Here is an 18,876-nt window from a genome sequence, read left to right as displayed (position 1 = left end):
AAACAGCGTGTGCTTCTTATCGTGTCTATTTGGAAAGTGTAAGAGTACATCACAAATTAACTAGCCTAAAATAATTAAAACTAATAACAGCACCACCTATGCACTTTGTAGGGAACTAAGTAGGTAGGTACTTACGTTTATGTAGATCATTATTAAAAAGTATGTAAGAGGTGAGATAGATGGCGCTGTTAAATATACAATTTAACAAAAGGGGGCCGCTAAGTACTGTATTTTGTATTTACGTACCTTTTGAATAGATCAAACTAGTTTTTATGTTGCTGGATTCGTCGATCTATGAACTCAAAACAAAAACGGCCGTTTTAACTTTGGACGCATAGATTGACGAATCCAGCGACATAAAAACTAGTTCGATGTATTCAAAAGGTACTTAAATACAAAATAAAGTACGTAGCGGCCCCTTTTTTTAAGTATCTTTCTTTAAATTTAAATAATCACGATTATTTAGCAGTGGCTAGTGTGCACGTTGATGGGCTCTTAAACTCGTAAGACACCATATAAAGTTTCCCGATTTTTAATTCGAACCTTATTCTATAAGGAAATTGGAACGAATTTCGATTGTTTTAAACAACAATGAAACAAAAGAAATGCTACTTTACCTATTTGGTTCATGAAAGATTCAAATTACATTGCAACGAATATGTACATTGTAATGTACCTACATTAGTCTCAGGAGGTTAAAACTAGTGACTTTTGACACCCCTTACGACCTAGATCTTTATACCATGTGAGCTTATCTCGCAAGAACTATTCTAAGTAAGGCACTCACATTTTAACCTCCCAGGTCTATTTGTTATTTATCTTTGTTTCTGTGCGTTATGTGTAGCTACATTTGCTGAACATAGCGACGCCCGAAAGCAAACACGTAGTAACCCACAAAAACCAAATTGTTCACTAGAGACGAAAAACTTTTCGAGTTTTGATAAAAAATCATAACTACGTTGTTTATGAACACAACTAACTCAAAATTGGATGCAAAATTCAAAATTGTTTTGGACTTCAAATTCATTAAAATAAATTTAACCGCAAGTTGTTACAATACCATATTTTTTGGGTTACTACGTTTTGATCTTTATTACATTGTTATTACGAATAATGTGAATGCCTATTCAGATATTTAGCACATAATAGCTGTGGCAGCAGCTTATATTCAGCACAGTCGGACGCCATTACGGTTGCTCATATTCTAACCTCTACAATTAAATAGGAATTTAAAATGAACTGAATAACCCATTTATATTCATCTATAAAACTAGTTTTATCGTAGCATAACTTGTTAAAGTACATTTTCTATCACTAAAACATCTACTTAAACACCGCAAAAAAATTACAAATTTAAAAGTGGAGTACTAAATTTTCTATATTTACTTTCTAAACACTCTAAACAGTGCATTATTTACGCGGCGCTTTAAAATTTTAAATAAAATGTATATATATATTTACAGTAAAGTCGCATGCGCAATGAAATTGATGTAATGTAAACATCAAATCAATATATGGGTAATGTCCTCCTTATTTTGTATTCACTTCAGAAACTACACTTTGACACGAGTTCACAAATTAAAATGGAAGACAAATCATACACATTTGTGTATGATGAAAGTGCATTGTTACAGAAAATATATTCAGCTATTTAGCTGAATATATTTTCTGTAACAATGCACTTTTGAACCAAAATATGCATAACGTGTGACTGAGTCATTCTATACAAAGCTGGATAACTTTGGTTTAAAAGCGGTATAGAAGCTTTTGACAGCCTCTATACAAGTGTTATTCAGCGATCCAATGTGTGGGCTTATACAGCTATTACATTACTGTTATTCAGTTTTAAGCGGCGTGGGCATGCCCACTTTGCGCCCAAACCTTCTGTATAACGTCTGTATTAGCGCTTATACAGAAGATATACAGCTACCTTATTCAGCATTCAGTACGGCATGCTCTATTATTCAAACAATATTCAGCTACTTTTGTGTTACTTGGGTGGCACGTGGATTCGACCTGTCGACGCAGAAAAAAATGGAGATTCCAAAAATGCAATAAAAAAAATATTGACCTTGTGTGGGTTACTACGTGTTTGCTTTCCGGCATCGATATGTTAATATGCTTAATTTAACTGTTTGTGTTCGAAATAAAACAATAAAATATGCTCAAGGGAACACAGCGATTACATTTTCTTATTATTACAACCCACAAAAAAATTAATAAAAACATGATATCTGCGGTCCCGGGCATGCCCATCCATCTCACTCACGTTTACGCTCAGTGAGAGTGAGAGAACACGAACCTACTGGGCCCTAACCAGGAGCATAACGCCTTGCTGGCTAGGCTTTAGTACACCGTGGAAAAAACGCCGGGATAACTCTATGAATAAACTTAAAAGTGGAAAAATTACTGCCTTGGGTGAGACTTGAACTCACGGCCTCTGGAGTCTCACCCAAGTGTAATGTTTTCACTATTCTAAAGCTTAATAACATCGTTCTCACTGTTCTCAGACGATTCTGCTTGTCAAAAATTAATTTAACACTTTCAGTATGTTAATGAAGTTCATCCAATATTCGCCGAATCTTCTTCCGGCTGACTGAAGTCCAGTTTTCTGCACATAGCCAACACGTTGCGGTCCCGACGACTTTTCGGGGTAGGGTGGATAGGAATGTGTTCCCGAGTCGCAGGCTTGGCGGGTAGTGGTGTGGATGAGGAGTCCATGTTTGGGGACCAGGTCGTGATGTTGCATTCTGTAAGTAATAAATACATAATTTTTTTAGGTGGATATTTGGTCAAGTAGGTAGGTAGGTACTTACCTAAGTAGGTACTTATACTTGGGTAAAAAACGTTTGGGAAAACCAGCGTTAAAAAGTTATTTTGGATACAATTTTCTGAGACTTAAATTATATCAAAATTATATGAAGTAGAAAACTTTTTATAGGAAAGATTAACCCATTAATAAAGTTTAAAAAAACATACTTAAAAAAAAGTTAACATTCATTAGACGTCTGAAATTTACAAATGAACATTTTTAATTATTGTTAATTTGTTTGATAAGTTTTTTAATTTGCTTCTTTTTTTATATTTAATTCACTGACAATACCTAAAATCGAGCATGCACTATAATTAATGTACCTACGGCATAATTATAAATCAGTTGAATACGATAAAAATGACATTATTTCTAATTTAAAATAATAAAATATTTTACTTACCCATAGTAATTTGCACGATATAATTGTTTGACACGACAGACACTGTTGATTTACGATTCATTGTCAATATTTTTATTAAATATCACAACACTAACGGATCTACGAAGTATGGCAACGGCTTCTAAAATTAAGAACAATTTTTTAAACCGTCACAAAGGACTAGTCGACTAGTGCTCTCTGTAGTAGATTGCTTAAGAATAAATCGTACGCTAACCTGTCCATCTTTATATTGAAGGTACAAAACAAAAATACTAATTAAATAATATGACTGTAATTTGTTAATGATCGAGCCCCGTCCTAATCGATAACCCTTTGAGTGAAAACAAATTAGCAGGTAGCGCACTAATCACTTTTCATTAGATTTTAATGATAACGATCATTGTTTACAATTACAAGTCAGTTATTATTGAGAAAGTGAAAGTATGTGTATATTTAATAAACATGTTTGTGTAGGTAAGTTTTTTCAGTTAGGTTTAATTATTCTTATATATATACGATGATTTTTAATCGGTGATCAGGAACATTTTTTTCTAACTCGGTAATTAATGTAGATCACGTTGAAGTCGTAATTACATGGAAACAAACTTGTTTTTTTGAAGTGAAAACTTCTTTAGCGGCGCTGTGCACTTTTTGTGACGGGGAAAATATGTTAAACTCGTAACAGGTGTCACGTGACCGTAAGACGGGCACGTGACCTGATCGAAAAACTGTTACAATGAGTTTTTCTTAATTGATTTAAATGCCATCTAGTGAGTTTCCCACTAACTGGTAATAACTAGAGTACTAACAGTGATGTGCTTAGGGGTTTCAAGTAATGCGACGAAATAACGCTAGATGGCGTTAACCTCAATTATACATAGTGCTGCAGACATTCATTGTTTTCACTTCTGCCGGCACTCCCGGAGTACAACCCGTTGTTTTTTTTATCATAATTTTAATTTTAGGGATCAATTTTATCCTAAAATCCTTGTCACTCTACTAATCGGTATCTATGAGTTATTGCCTCTTTACAAACTTAATGGCAATTGATAATTTATGAGTAATAACTTGTCATTGTCATATGCATAAACAAAATCATAGATCCGTCAAATTTCCCGCCATATAGATGGCACTTGACGTATCGTAGTTACTTCATGTAGGATAACCATGTATTTAGTGGTTATTAGTTTTAATTATGGTTTAACTTTTAATTAATTAAACAATGAGATAATTGCGTGAGACCTAGCCTAATAAGTTTGGGCTAGATATTAATAATTTTCTACTCCTGATCATCATCATCATCATCATCTCAGCCATAAGACGTCCACTGCTGAACATAGGCCTCCCCCTTGGACCTCCATATGTGCCGGTTGGAAGCGACCCGCATCCAGCGTCTTCCGGCGACCTTAACAAGATCGTCTGTCCATCTTGTGGGTGGACGTCCTACGCTGCGCTTGCTAGTCCGTGGTCTCCACTCGAGCACTTTTCGACCCCATCGGCCATCTTCTCTGCGTGCAATGTGGCCTGCCCATTGCCACTTCAGCTTGCTAATCCGGTGGGCTATGTCGGTGACTTTAGTTCGTCTACGGATCTCCTCATTTCTGATTCGATCACGTAGAGAAACTCCGAGCATAGCCCTCTCCATAGCTCGTTGAGCGACTTTTGAGTTTTGAGATGAGGCCGATAGTGAAAGACCACGTTTCGGAGCCGTAAGTCATCACTGGTAACACACATCGATTAAAGACTTTCGTCTTGAGGCACTGAGGTATGTCGGACGAAAAGACATTACGTAGTACCTACTCCTGATCACCGATTAAAAATCATCGTGTATTTAAATACAATAGCTTGTATTACCTACCGAATCATCACGCTAGTTTCCGTCCATGCTCTAGATTTCGTCCACTTGACGGATTAGAGAGAGAGAGAGACTAATGTAGGTTTATATTCAAATTTCGTCAATGGACGAAAACTATCGGTATGACCCATGACCCTAACTAATAACAAAAACATATTTAACATTGAAATAAATATACCTATTCAGATGAAATCAAACGTAATTATAAAACTGCTTCGCTATTAACTTTAGAGGATGACAACAGAAGGGCGTAACCAGAAAATACTATTTTCTGTAAGAACACGATTTATTAAGCGTAAAATTACTTAACACTAAAACACAAAACCGTTACACAATATCAAGTGATATTTCGTCAAATCAAGGCAATTTAAACATTAATTAAGATTAAGGCACATTTTCCAATTTCATTTACCTACTTAAAACTGAATTTTAAATATTTCAGTCTTAAATTGTATGATAACGTGATTACGTGAGCGACCAATATTTATTGATGATCGAAACTGTTACAAAAAATTATTTTGCAAATCATGCAAGTAAGAACCATCTTGTGAAAACCCTAAATTATGATTATTGCTAAGACTGAAGATTTGGCATTTTCACAGCTTCGAAAAGAATCAAACTTAATAACACTTCCGCCTATGGAAGACAATCTTACACATCAAAATTATTCTTGATTCCTTTCAACATCAGTCGTTTAGAATGAATAACTCACAATACAAAAATATGGCAATTAAAATTAGATACAAATTGATTGTTCAATAATAATAAAAACATTTAATCGCGATATTCAATTAACTAATGAATAATCAAAGAATTATCTAAACATTTTGCCTAATTACGAAATTCCGAACGAATAAATGCAAGACATTAAATCGATATTTCGAAAAAAATCGAAACTTAAAAGTAATAGACTATAGATAACTTGAGCAGGCACAAGTGTAGGTACTTGCTAGACGAGAATGGAACGAACGATGAATGAATGATATTACACGCATAAGTAAACAAATATGGAGACAAAAATTCTAAATTTAAAGACCTTTTGTATCTACAGTCAGCAAGACGAAAATGTAGGTAGGGGTGCTAAGCTAATAGGTTTGCTGTAAGCGTGTGTCGTTCACGAGTGAGTGATTTAAATGAACTGTTTGACTGAACTCACTCACTCTTCAACACAGTGCAGATTCAACTTGCTCATTTCGCTCAGTAACTCATCTATCTCAGTGTTCCTTGCTCGCTCTTTCCCACTCATGATTCGAATGAGCCGGCCGAGCGTGACGAATGAGACTATGCGAATAGATTTCGGAGCGGTTCGCAAGAATTCATCACGAAGCACTTATGTCATCTGATTGATTAACATCTCTCTCTACTCACTCGTGAACAATATAGCTTACAGATCCACTGAGCGAAATGAGTGATACATATCACCGCGACAGAAATATTTATGAATCAATAGCGTTTTGCGCATCTCTAGTTTGCTGACTGTAATACATAACGTGTAATTGTGTGCGCGGCTCCTCCCTATGCAGTACCTATATCATCAGACTAAACTCCTGCAGCTGTCCTTGAACATGTTTGAGGCAAGACTGTATTTCCTCAGCATCAGAAACCATGCCCTGCAGTTTATCCTGCACATCCACCAGAAACTCTCTATCAAACGTAGCCTTCTTTAAGGCACTCATGCAAAAGTTGATCAGTGCTTTGAAACACTGCTTTCTAGTCGCATTATGCGGCTGATGGTCCCATACTGGTGTTGCCCTAACATAGCTCCAAGCTAGAAAAACGTAGTCCATAACACTATTCCAGTGCTGAGACTCAACTAAAGTCTTCCCTTGCTCGATAACGCACTTCTTAAACGCGCCTAAATGCGTAGCAACCCTCGAATACGCCGGCGAATCAGTTTTGGATGTCAACCGTGAAGATGGCAAGCTTTTAAATATGTTGGACTTCAAGTAGCTTAAGCGTTCTTCGAGCGGCGCTAAATCTGGAACAGGTATTTCCATACGAATCTCCTTTTCAATTTCTGGGTGTTTGTAAGTAATAGTTTTAATGACATTGATTAATTGTGTCGGGCTTAATCCTTTCAAAGCCATATCGATTGGGCTCTTGAAATCGGCTTCAAGAGTTTTTTCTATACGAGGACGCTTGATAGGCGGTGTGCCTTTAATAGGGCTGGTGATTTTGAATTTCTGAGGGGTACTGATGTCGCTGAAATCTATTTTTTCGGGCGTGAGGGGGATCCTTTCGTCTAGGATGAGGCGTTTCCTTGGCGTCGAGCGGAGGGTGACGCCGAGCTTGGGCGGGGACAGACGGCCGGGGAGGGCCTTGGGTGGCGTGCGGACTGTCGAGTGGAAGGATTGGCGCTTCAGATCGATGTCGGGGGACCAGGTTACAGGGAGCCGCTTGCGACCTGGAAATAAAACAATATGGTTTTGTTAAATAGACATTTCTGAACCAAGGATTTGTTTACGATTTTGGTATTTTTTTTGACTGCCAGATTGAAATGAAGGAAATAATTTTCATTGTTTGCGTGCTATTAAAGAGATGATGGAATATGACAATATATATATATAATATGACAATATAACACTCGCGTTATGTACACATATTTAATTACACAAACGGGTCTACCGCGATATAATTTCATTGTTTTTACCTTAATATATATGATAGATAGACGCCGATAGTCATAGTTTTTGTTGTATGTTTGTCATTAAAATACCTGTCAGATTCATGAAGAATGGTGCCTGTGTGATCGTATTTATTAGAATATTCGTATCATTGCTTAATAAACAAAAACAAAGACACGTAAAACCGGCAATGTACTCGCGAGTTCCCGCTTGAAACTTAGAAAAAAAAACTGTTACTTAAGTTGTTTCTAAGCAAAATACTGATAACGGAAAGACAAAAAATAAAACATGTAAAAACTGTAAACCCAAACCAACCTCGTTGTTGTATCAGCAATTCATCCGGCGAGGCCGCCGGGCTGAGATACCCGGGCGGCAGCGCCGGCGAGCGCTCCCTCGCATTGGGCGTCAACCTCGTGTTAGCCAGCGGCTGCAGCGGCGCCGCGCGGGGCGCCAGCGGCGTGCGGGCGGCGAGGGTGCCGGCGAGGGCGGCGAGGGTGCCGGCCGGCGCGGGCGGCGGCGACACGCGCAGGCGGTCCAGGCGCAGCGGGATCTCGGCCAGCGCGGCGCGCGTGCGGCCGGCCGGCGTATACTCCATTTGTGCTGGATGCAAATGCATAACAGTAATAAAGAGGAATTACAGAATTAAATTTGGTATTCCATACCAAACATGATCTTATGCAGTTGTCATAAGGATCCGTTTATGCCTAAATTAAAACTATACTTAGATTTTTACTTGCGTTTTTTTTTTGAGATAAGTTAGCGACTTTCAAAAAAAGGTTTACTGTTAGCGATTTGTTATTACTTTTTCTTAATATCAAAATCGCATAATCTGACAGATGGATTTATCCGAGTTTGAAGTTAAGCGACTCATTTGGTGCTGACTGCACTAACACCAGTGTGAATTTGTCTTATAAATTATGATAATGGCCCAACAACTGACCTGCTGCCTTATTTAGCAGTTCCCAAAAAACATGCCAGATATTTGGAGCTTATCTTATCTTATGGTTTTCGGGGTCCTTTGCAGATACACTTCGACCCATAGAGATCTTTTGTGCAATTACCCCCTAAGAAAGATCCATCAACTACTCAAGAGCTTTTCCCATCATCTCCATGTGCCGGATGATGGAGCTAATGGGTAGCGTTTTAAAGGCCTTTGGTTCCAAATATCCTGCTAGAAAGTCCTTCATTTTTTGTCTAGCGAGATATTTGGAGCTAGATTTAATAATAAAACACACAAGCATACAGCCACACGCACTAAGTACTTATAAGTACTGCGTCCAGGTGCAGAAATGCCGCAGGACTGTCGCTGGTTAAAAAACGCGACCAATTTCTAATGCTTTGGAGTAGTACACCGGAATAGAGTATAACATCCAAAACCATATGGTTTTTTTTAATTTAATGCAGGCTTTAATCGCATTGGACCGCTCAGGTAATCATACACTTGTCAACCCACTTAAGAATCTATTACATAATTCTACGATCTACCAAGAGATAACGAAAATATTACAGGAAGATAGGTCTGAAAACTACAGAAGTATTTGATCAATTTCATAGTGGAAAATTCATACAGTCGCGATGCTGCTGTTGGAAAATGTTCTATGATATAAAAGCTACAAATGTATTGGCTCATTATGTATTAAAACGCCCTAAAACTTGCACATTTTAGGTTCCCGCTCAAAATAAATTATCGTCTTCTACACTTATTGAAAAACAATGATTTAAACTGTATAAACGCCAGAATTTGATTATCGTGAATAATTACCGTGAAATTCGCTGTTTATTGACACTCAAACCTTTAAAAACCCTTTAAAATAAATAAAACAACAATAAACTTGTTTAGCGCAATTGGCGCACAAATTGACGCGATTTGACAGACGCCATCCAACGGTCATGATAGTGATTGATGTTCTCAGAGAGAGAAAAACGGTATCGATATCTAAATATTGGAATTGTCGGATCGTGTGTACGCATTTTAAATGATTTTTAAGCTGCAACTCTTTAGTCTATGGAATACAACGTAGGAATAGCCAAGTGGAGTCGAAGTCATCCATTCATTTGTCAAGCTGTCATTCATTCATCATTTTTTTGTCAATTAAGAATGTCAAATAATACGCTGACAAAAGAAAAATAACGCGAGTGTTTAACTATTATTTTCAAGAACTGCTGACTAAAAAGCGTCTCAAGTTTCCAGCATTCGGAAATGTGTTTACGGACTTGAGTTGCGGATAAAGTTTATAACTTGTATTTCTATCATTGAACTTGTATTCGCGAAGACCTTGTGCACAGTGGACACGGTCATTTTATCGTCGAAAACATGTGTTATTTTTAAATAATACTTCTACACGTCGTAGTTTGTTCATTAATAAACACTTTGTGAATGTTGCATCGAAGTGGGGCACCGTGAGCGTGTGTAAATAAACAAAGAAACAGTCGGTTGAATCGTATGTTCTAGACGTTTTGCTCGCCACCATGGGAAGGTTTGTGATTGTTTAGGGAGTATGGAGCGTTTGTATCATGACCTAAACCTGGCCCTAGAGGAGAGTAACTGCGGCCGGCAGGAGCGACGCAAGTTAGGGCTTCGCCGACGGACCCGCTCGGCGGGGAACCTGCGTAAGTAATTTTAACTTAGTTGATAAATACGCAATTTCGCATAACTTTATGTTCATAATTCGTGTTCAGAATTCGCATAACTATATGTTCATAATTCGTGGAATTCATATTTTACGGTACATGTCAGCAAAATCTTGTTTGGTTAGCAACAAGTTTCAGCATGAGTTATAAGTTAAACATACTTCATAGCTGTATGGATTTTCTTACTTAATTATAATAAGTTGTATGGGAAGTATGGTTAAAGTGATGATTATACCAGTGAGGAGACACTCCTCCTTTTGGCAAACTCGGCTCCGTTCGGCTCATCAATGCTCCGAGCAATATTAGGGCTGGCACCACTTGACATCCTTTTGCATGCTCAACCACAGATAAGATAATGACTTGAATTTTGACAACCCTAAATAGCTGAAAGGGATAGTGCCATACATTAGAAAGGGATAGTATGATTCGTCAAACTTCAGTTTTGTAGGAAGTGTCCTTTCTGTAAGGTAGTACTATTATTTATTCTGTGATTATACTATTTACTCACCTTGCAGCGGCCGCAGTAGCAGTAAGCCTGCTCACAGAAGATGGAAGCTCCAGCAGCCCTCCACAAGCACCACTAATAACACAGCCACTGTCCGACTCCGATGACCCTCAACTCAACCCTCACAAGGGCCTGAAGTCCCGACATTACTGTCAGATTGGCAACTTCGAGTCTGACTCCTTCAATGAGAACTTTTCACCCACCCGGCCCTCAAATGCGAGGAGAAAACGGAAGTATAAGAAGATGCCGGTGGAATATGCAGAAGGAAACCGGTCTCCGCCAGTGGAAATTTTAACTATTACTACTGAGGTGAGCTTACTATCTTTGTGCACACTTTTCAAATTTTTTGGTGTCCAAGAGTCACACAGCTTCTTCAATCTAATTAATAAGTAACTTATTAATGCATTTCATTATTAAGTATAAAGTATAGGTCTGTTTTAACCTATTTATCTTTACGAATAGAATCATCATAATCTCAATTTTAACCTTTTCGCCGCCTCGTCAATGAAGTAATAGTGTCATCAAGGCTATGTCAAAAATTGCACGTAAACAACCCATATAAGTTGTGGCATGCGAGGCACGAAATGTACTGACTTTATATCAAGTCAATGGCAGGGAAAAGGTTAAAATATAGAAGAGAGATGAAGTGATTTACTATTTACACTGTAACTTTTTGTAATTGCTTGTATTTATTTGCCTTTTTCCAGCCTAATACATCACCATCCACGATAATGTTACAATCACAGGGTCTGGCGCCACTCGTCTACATGCACCGCCATAAATCGTTTTTAAAACATGAAAGGTATGTCTTCATCATGTCTAAATTTATCTTAACTATAAGTTCCAAATCCAAGCCTTTTAAATTAATTAGGGAAGACATTTTTCATTCGCATTTTATTGTTTTATAAGTTGCAAACAAAAAGTAACGTTACAATTTGTATTTCAGAAATGCTTTCTGTGGCAAAAGGAAATGGTCGCACAGAGATAAAGGGGATGTCTGTGAAATGAGAGAGAGATCATTCAGCGGCGGCTGCTCATCCAAATCCACTTTCTTCTCCAAATCCGACTTTAAGTCGAAGAAGCACGAAACAGACAAAAAGAGGAAAGAACCGGTCTTACAGCCCGGCAAGATTGTCCTCAAATCACAGAACACAGAAGGAACTAAACCCTCAAGCTTCACAAACACTCCATCTCTCCCCGGGAGCTCTAGTTTTAACTTTGTATATAAGAACTCTAAAAACGGCACGCCAACATTATCGAAAATGACCGGGTATAAAATTGCCACAGACTTGCCCCCATTTTTCAACCCAACCACGAGTACGGGGAAACAGTTTGACGGAAAAATGTACAGAAAATCCAAGATGCTGAACAAAAGTCACCCGCCTAATTCGCTAAGAAACCCCTTGTTATTTGATGATCAGAATAGTGGAATGGACTGCGCTGGAAACGAGTCTAGTTCTTTAAGCAGTAGCGACTCGGATGGAGTCGTAACTAATGACAGTGACAGAGAGGGAGATGATGAACTAACAGACTGGCCGGGCATTGAGGAACTCAAAGTCTTCAACAAGAGTCTAACCTTCAAATCATCCAAATCCGTAAACAACAACTCACCAAAATCAGTCAGCAACATGCCACCACCAAAACGGCTGAAAAAAGAAAAGAGTCTAGTCAAAAGCGGTTGGGCCAGTTGCAAGAATAGATTTAAGAAGAAACGAGCTAACATAGACTCGGGAAACGATGACGACGCTATGATGTCAGACTCGAAAACCGTAGTAGATCTTGAAGACGGGATCTTGAAAGAGAACAGAGATATTTTACAGCCTCACTCTTCTTTTTCCACATTCAGCGATATAAAAAATGCAGGCATATCCGGGCAGAGCGCAAACGAATCCTTCTTCCAATCATTTTTAGCTTTTCAAGAAAAAACTGGCGACCAGGATGGGTTCCAAACGCCGCGAACGAATTTTTCTTTACAAAAGACTTCTTCTAGTGATCTAAATGTTAGTGAAAGAAGTCCACAGAGCGATCATTATTTCAGCGAACATTCCATGGGCATAGCCACTGTGGCCGAGGTCAGAGAAATCAGGGCAGGCTGTCGGAGAATCAGAGATGAAAGGCCAGGGTTCTTGATTCTCAGCGCAGCCAATGAGCAGCTCTCAAAGTTCCTTCAGGATTCCTGTCAGTCAGAGCTGAAATTGCCTAGTTTAAATGACCCCGAGGAAAAGGAGAAGCTGGAATCACTAGCGAAGCTGTATTCACTTGAGCTGCAGGTGGAAATGGGACGGCCAGTTTTAAGGAAAACTAGGTATGTCTGTTTTGCTTCTTGAATACCGGTAAGTGGGATAAATGGGGACTGAGGGGTGACTTTAGACAATATATTTTGTTTTGACTATAAATTAGCTGAAAATTTTACCCTAAGACTAATCCTGATTCAGAGATTGTAAAAAGTACACTGCTGTCAACCATGTTTTATAATTGTGGAATATATCCTTTATCTAATGTAACCCTTCCTGTCTCTAGTTACCCCACTCGACGGTATTTATTTTTATTTCGTCACGATCAGCATGAAATTTGGCATAGGTGGCGTGGCATTATTTCTTATTCTTGACTTGGATTATTTATTCGTAATAAGTGTACTTTTCTTTGTACATTATTTTTGATTTTTACCTATAATCTTTACCATCACGTGTCTGTTACGTCACATGTTTACGGTGTGAATAAAATGTAAAACGTTAAAAAAACACAATCAACTTGAGCATTGTGTTACAATTAAATTGATAAAAAAACTGGTTATACACACACGCAAGTTTAAGGTAAATGACTGAATTACAAACAATAAGCAGGTACCATTATCATAATTGCGTAAAGCACTTGTTTTGACCGAGTGTGATAGTTATACATACCTGTATTCATTCCATAATACGTCAAGGTCAGACAAGTTATTTCGACTTTGTTTACCACATATAGTGCCGCTATGCGATTAAGGAAATTTTGAGTAAGTTACCTGTGCCGAAAACCGATAACCAACCGCGAACCACGTTCGACGTGTTGCCTCTCTGTCGCACTTGTAAATTCGTACGTAAATGTGACAGGAAGGCAACACGTCGAACGTGGTTCGCGGTAGGCCCTCTGGTTCTTAAGCTTAGGTACCTACTTTCAAAATTCTCGTACTTTTAAACGTTACAGAAAAACCAGGGCTCGGAACCGGTATTGAAATACCTGTATTAACAGTTCCAAAACCGTTATATTATTTCGTTCATTAAAAAACCGGTAAATTGAGGGAACGCGAAGTAAAAAATTACGCTCTCCTAACCGGTAAGAAGGCGGAACGGAATTTTATGGTTCACAGGGAACGATATAATACCGGTTACTCTTGGCTTTTGGAGACTCTTGGTTAAACTCGTCATACGTGAAACAGATAGCAATACTTACTCATTCTATCTTACTTCGATATTTTCAATTTAACCGGTTAATTTCGTTCCACAAACACGAAAGGCGAACGAATTGGGCATAAATCTGTATCTCAATAGAACAGTTCTTTAACCGGCAACCGCAAATGGAAACGATATCCTTTTCGTTCCCGGGTGACTGAACGAAACCAGTTTGAAAAATGGAGCGGTTTCCGAGCCCTGAGAAAAAGAACTTAAACCATAGCACATAGGGGTAAATTCACGATCTACGGGGCCAAAATTATTTTTGCGGGTTTTTGTATTTTTTAACGTTTTACGAAGTTGAAACAACTGTTTCATGATATTTTTTTTTAATTTGTAGGGTATTTTTTTCAAAATTCTACTGATATGTAAAATTTCGACATCTGCACAAAAGAGGAAAAAATTAAAAATATAGTAAAATGTGTATAATAATTTATTACTGAAATAAAACCAGTTGCCATATTAAGCTACAGTCTCTGCTATGATGTTTTCTTCTTCGCTTCCGGAAGAGCACTCTGGGTTCGGATCGGCAGGCAATAGCAATTCTATCGTCTCTGGCGGGAAAGTACTGTGCTTTCGTTTTTTTTACTTTTCTCCTGCAGCTCAGTAAGGGGTCGGAACTCAAAAGTAAGCGATTTAAAATATCCGTGTTGCAGCTTTCTTTCGTAAACTTCCTTGCGAAATCAAGTCGATAAGATCGGAAATGCTTGTTACGCGCTTCTGCAGCTTCTTCAGTGAGCTGTCCAATGGGTAGTAACGCATTTTTTTATAATAACAGCACCATGGACTAGTATCTTATGCATCGTGGGCGTCATGGGATGCCATCCGTATAATTTGATATATAGTTCTCCTGTTTCCTTTGCGTAACTGTCGTATTTTTCAGAGTCAATTTTGTGGCAGCTTGATATCGTCTCTAAAATTACTTTTGATCTATATATCAGCTCGTAACTGATTCCAGTTATATCTGATGCTAATTTTGGATCATCAAAAAACCTTCTGCTGGTGTTTCCATCATTCGTGTTGCCGAAATTTGCCGTTGGCATATCTACAAACAACGGACTTTCAGCAACGGGAATCGCGAAAGAGCCTTCTAGCCAAGAATTATTGTTTTTTATGAATCTGTCTTTTTTATACTGAGCTTTACTCCATCTAGTCTTAAATTCTGACTTGAAATAAGCAAAATTGCTTTTAAATAATTCTATTTGCTCATTAGTGCAGCCTTCATGAGAAAAAGGTTGATCTCTTAAGGAACACAGTTTTTCTTCCAATGTAGGTAAATATTTACTTTTGAAGAGATAAAATATGTGTTTTCTAGTCACGATCTTCATTTCTGACGTATTTGGTACATCTAAAACAAATAAACATGTCGATTAAACTCAATACAAAAAAAAGTTTATTTTTGAGTAAAATGGCGGATTATTTTTAAAGTATAAAAATTATGATTTGGCGGAAGCATGCGGAAAGTCTTTTTTTAAATTATAATAACCAAAACAATAGACTATAACATGTCGTTAACAATTCTGCTCGATCTCACCCTATTGTATTACTTATTAACGAGTGAAGTTTATTTTTTGCGAAAAATGACGCTCAAAAACAGTCTCTCTTTCAGAGCATTAACCTAGCCTCAAAAACAAATAAATAAAGCATATTTTTATTTTTGCTTATAAATTACTAACCTGCTGTTTCAGAATCCATGATTTTTTTCACTCTTGATCTCTTAAAAACAATAAACCACACCGTCAAAGTTTTGCTTTTCTAAGAGCGCCGAGAACAAGTAACATACACGAAGTGACACGATCAAATTCCGACTGACGTGAAACGAATTAGAAAGTGCATACGAGGGTGGGAGGGGTTGTTATCTAGCCTCTAAAGGGTCCTCTACCGCAGGTAGCTGTTATCGCAGAGGTATTTATTGTTTTGATAAATCGACTTTTGGCCGCGTAGATCGTGAATTTACCCCTTAGTGCATAGGGTGTGAGGTATATTGCTTTTTTAATGTTGGCAGCTGCCTATTAGGCATGCACTATTGTATGAAGATGTCGTCCCACGGAAGTTCAATACGCCATAATAATATGAAAACATATATACCGAATGTGCTGATGCGAAAATAAACTCAATTAATTTTATTCCTTATTTCAGCAACACAATGCAAGCTATAAGAGTCGAGCATTCCTACTACAACTTCCCGTCTGACCACAAACGGCGCTGCTACGGCGAAGACCAGGACTCGAGTCTCAGTGATCCGGTTAACTCGAACGATGACGAGAAAGACTTTGCTGAAGACTCGTTCTCGCATTCATTGGTGGATCGATCGCTGCTGCATCCAGGTGAAATTGATTGAGAGTTGAAAACCGGTTTCTGTCTGGCGTAAATTATGACGGTTTAGGTTATTAACCGGTTGATTATGACATCAGGTCTCGAGTCTCAGTGACTCTGTTAACTCGAATGATCGAGAGAAAGAGATTGTTGACACGTTCTCGCATTAATTGGTAGATCGATCGCTGCTGCATCCAGGTGAAATTGATTGAGAGTTGAAAACCGATTAATTTTTTAAACCAATTTCTGTCTGACGCAAACTATAAAAACGGTTTTTAACCGGTCAGTTATGATTGATTATTACTTCTACAATTTTATATTAATGATATACTGGTTAATTTTTCTTGCAAGTCGATGTTTTACGTGATGTTCTGGTTCAAACTTGTAAACCGTATAATTGATGAACTTATAAATAATATGACTAACTGGCTTTCTGAGTTTGTTTACAAAAATGAATTGTTAGTTGGTGGCTCATTTTAGTACCAATGCATTCACATAAGTCTTTCCTTAAAAAAGACCATTGGTATCTATGACACCATGTGGTTTTTTCGAAAATACGTTGGGAAAAGTCGAATTTCCTCGCAGTTTGGTACGCCATATAAGTTAACTTTATTTAAATACCTAGGTATTTCTACTCCGTATTTATATTTAACTGTTTTTTTTTAACTGTTCATGCACAATGAGTTTAGTTTTTAGGGACCAAGGGTTTGATTTATGTATACATAGTTCTGATGATTTTACAACGAGGTAAAGATGTTTTTCATATATTCTCACGTGTTTGTTTCTATCCGTTTAATGAAACCAAATAATTTTGTATGAAATTATTCGTAGGTACGTCAGATACCTACATGCACATAAATGAGTAGTACTGAATATTAGTAAAATCAACCGGGGTAATTGCAACTCTGGGATTACTGCGTCTGTTATTTTTAGGGTACGATTGGTCGGGACGCCCTGTTATGCTTTATTTCCAAGAAGCTCAGGTTTATCACTAGATGCCGGGAGCTCTTTTAATACACGTCGTTTAAAAATAACTCAAATAGACGCAATAACCCCATAACCGCATTCATCCCGGTCGACCTTATGCATGAGAAAAATACTCATGTTAAATAAATATGTTCAGGCAAAAACATATTAAACTTTATGTATAAAACATATGTCGTTTTTATGCCGTATTCACTGCTTTACTGCAAATATTGATGTTAATAACATTGTAAAACTGTTAAAGGATTACGCACTGTTATAAACGTTTATAATGTTGATATAAGGACTACTATTGCCTGCTGGTTCGGGCGTAGAAAGTAGATGGTAGATGTCACTTGATAACTTTATGGTGCCGTGGGTTCAGCCAGGAGTATTTTGAAAAATCGTAGCGCTTTTTTAGATCTTAATACGGTTGCCATAAATAATTAATAGCAATCTTGAGGTCTTTCTCTAGTAATATCATCGATTCGAAACCTGATGAAACTTTCGTTCTGACTAATACTTAGGTCTGAACGCACCATTATGTAACAATTTTTGCACAAAATCTAAAAATATTAAAATTGCTACTTTTTTCGATCGACCTCGTTTCTTTTTTGGTAAAAATTAATAAAAATAACATTACAATTAAATAACAATGATATCCGGGAATTCCGGCACGCACGTCTGTCCGCTCAGTGCTTAACGAGTTGCAATCTGAACTCATGGTGCCTTAAAGCTATAGTGTTTGTAGAAAATGAAAAGAACGAACGTCATAGGTAGGTGATTACTGATTAGGTAGATACCCAACGGTAGGCGCTATATATTTATATATATATCATTCATATCATTGGCCGTGGCAAAAATGATGCCAGTACAACGCGAGGAAGATGGCGATGATGATATCATTCATATCATGTCGTACCGCAAAGATTACTCAAATTTCAACTTTTTTCAATAGACAAATTGGTTTGACATGCTAATCAACATTTATTACTAAATTCTAATATTTGACGACTAATTAAATCAAATACTGAACATTACACTAGAGTCAGACCAAGAAAAGTCTGCAGCGATTTTGATAGCCTACGCAGTGCAAGTGTTATTTTAAACGTCAAACTTCTATGAAAATATGACGTATAAATAACACTCTCACTGCGTGGGCTATCAAAATCGCTGCAGAATTTTCTTGGTCTAACTCTATTTATTTTACTTACAAATGATACACGCGAATCCAGAAACAAATGCGGTCTTATAATAAAACTTAACCATTTTCAATATGTGTCACATACAAGTATATGTTGTTTGTTTTATTTCATATTTTATTATCACTTATATTTATTAATCAAATTATCATTAA

At 37.5% G+C, this 18,876-nt stretch overlaps 2 protein-coding genes across 2 annotated transcripts; one reads left to right on the top strand and one right to left on the bottom strand.

The window, feature by feature from the left end:
* Positions 1-5,316: 5,316 nt before the first annotated feature.
* On the bottom strand, positions 5,317-9,552 carry LOC134797113 (uncharacterized). The gene is made up of 3 exons (XM_063769347.1): positions 9,436-9,552; positions 7,989-8,273; positions 5,317-7,453 (listed from the first exon to the last, which is right to left on the bottom strand). The coding sequence occupies exons 2-3, from the start codon at positions 8,266-8,268 to the stop codon at positions 6,576-6,578; spliced, it is 1,158 nt and encodes a 385-aa protein (XP_063625417.1). The 5' UTR covers positions 8,269-8,273; positions 9,436-9,552; the 3' UTR covers positions 5,317-6,575.
* Positions 9,553-9,709: 157 nt separating this feature from the next.
* On the top strand, positions 9,710-16,986 carry LOC134797104 (uncharacterized). The gene is made up of 6 exons (XM_063769333.1): positions 9,710-10,283; positions 10,820-11,118; positions 11,517-11,611; positions 11,756-13,114; positions 16,380-16,567; positions 16,755-16,986. Exons 1-6 carry the CDS (start codon positions 10,172-10,174, stop codon positions 16,766-16,768), a joined length of 2,067 nt encoding a protein of 688 aa, XP_063625403.1. The 5' UTR covers positions 9,710-10,171; the 3' UTR covers positions 16,769-16,986.
* The last annotated feature ends 1,890 nt before the right edge of the window (positions 16,987-18,876 follow it).

The sequence above is a fragment of the Cydia splendana genome, chromosome 14 (assembly GCF_910591565.1).
Source record: "Cydia splendana chromosome 14, ilCydSple1.2, whole genome shotgun sequence".
Taxonomy (NCBI): Eukaryota; Metazoa; Arthropoda; class Insecta; order Lepidoptera; family Tortricidae; genus Cydia; species Cydia splendana.
This window is presented reverse-complemented; position numbering and strand designations above follow the sequence as displayed.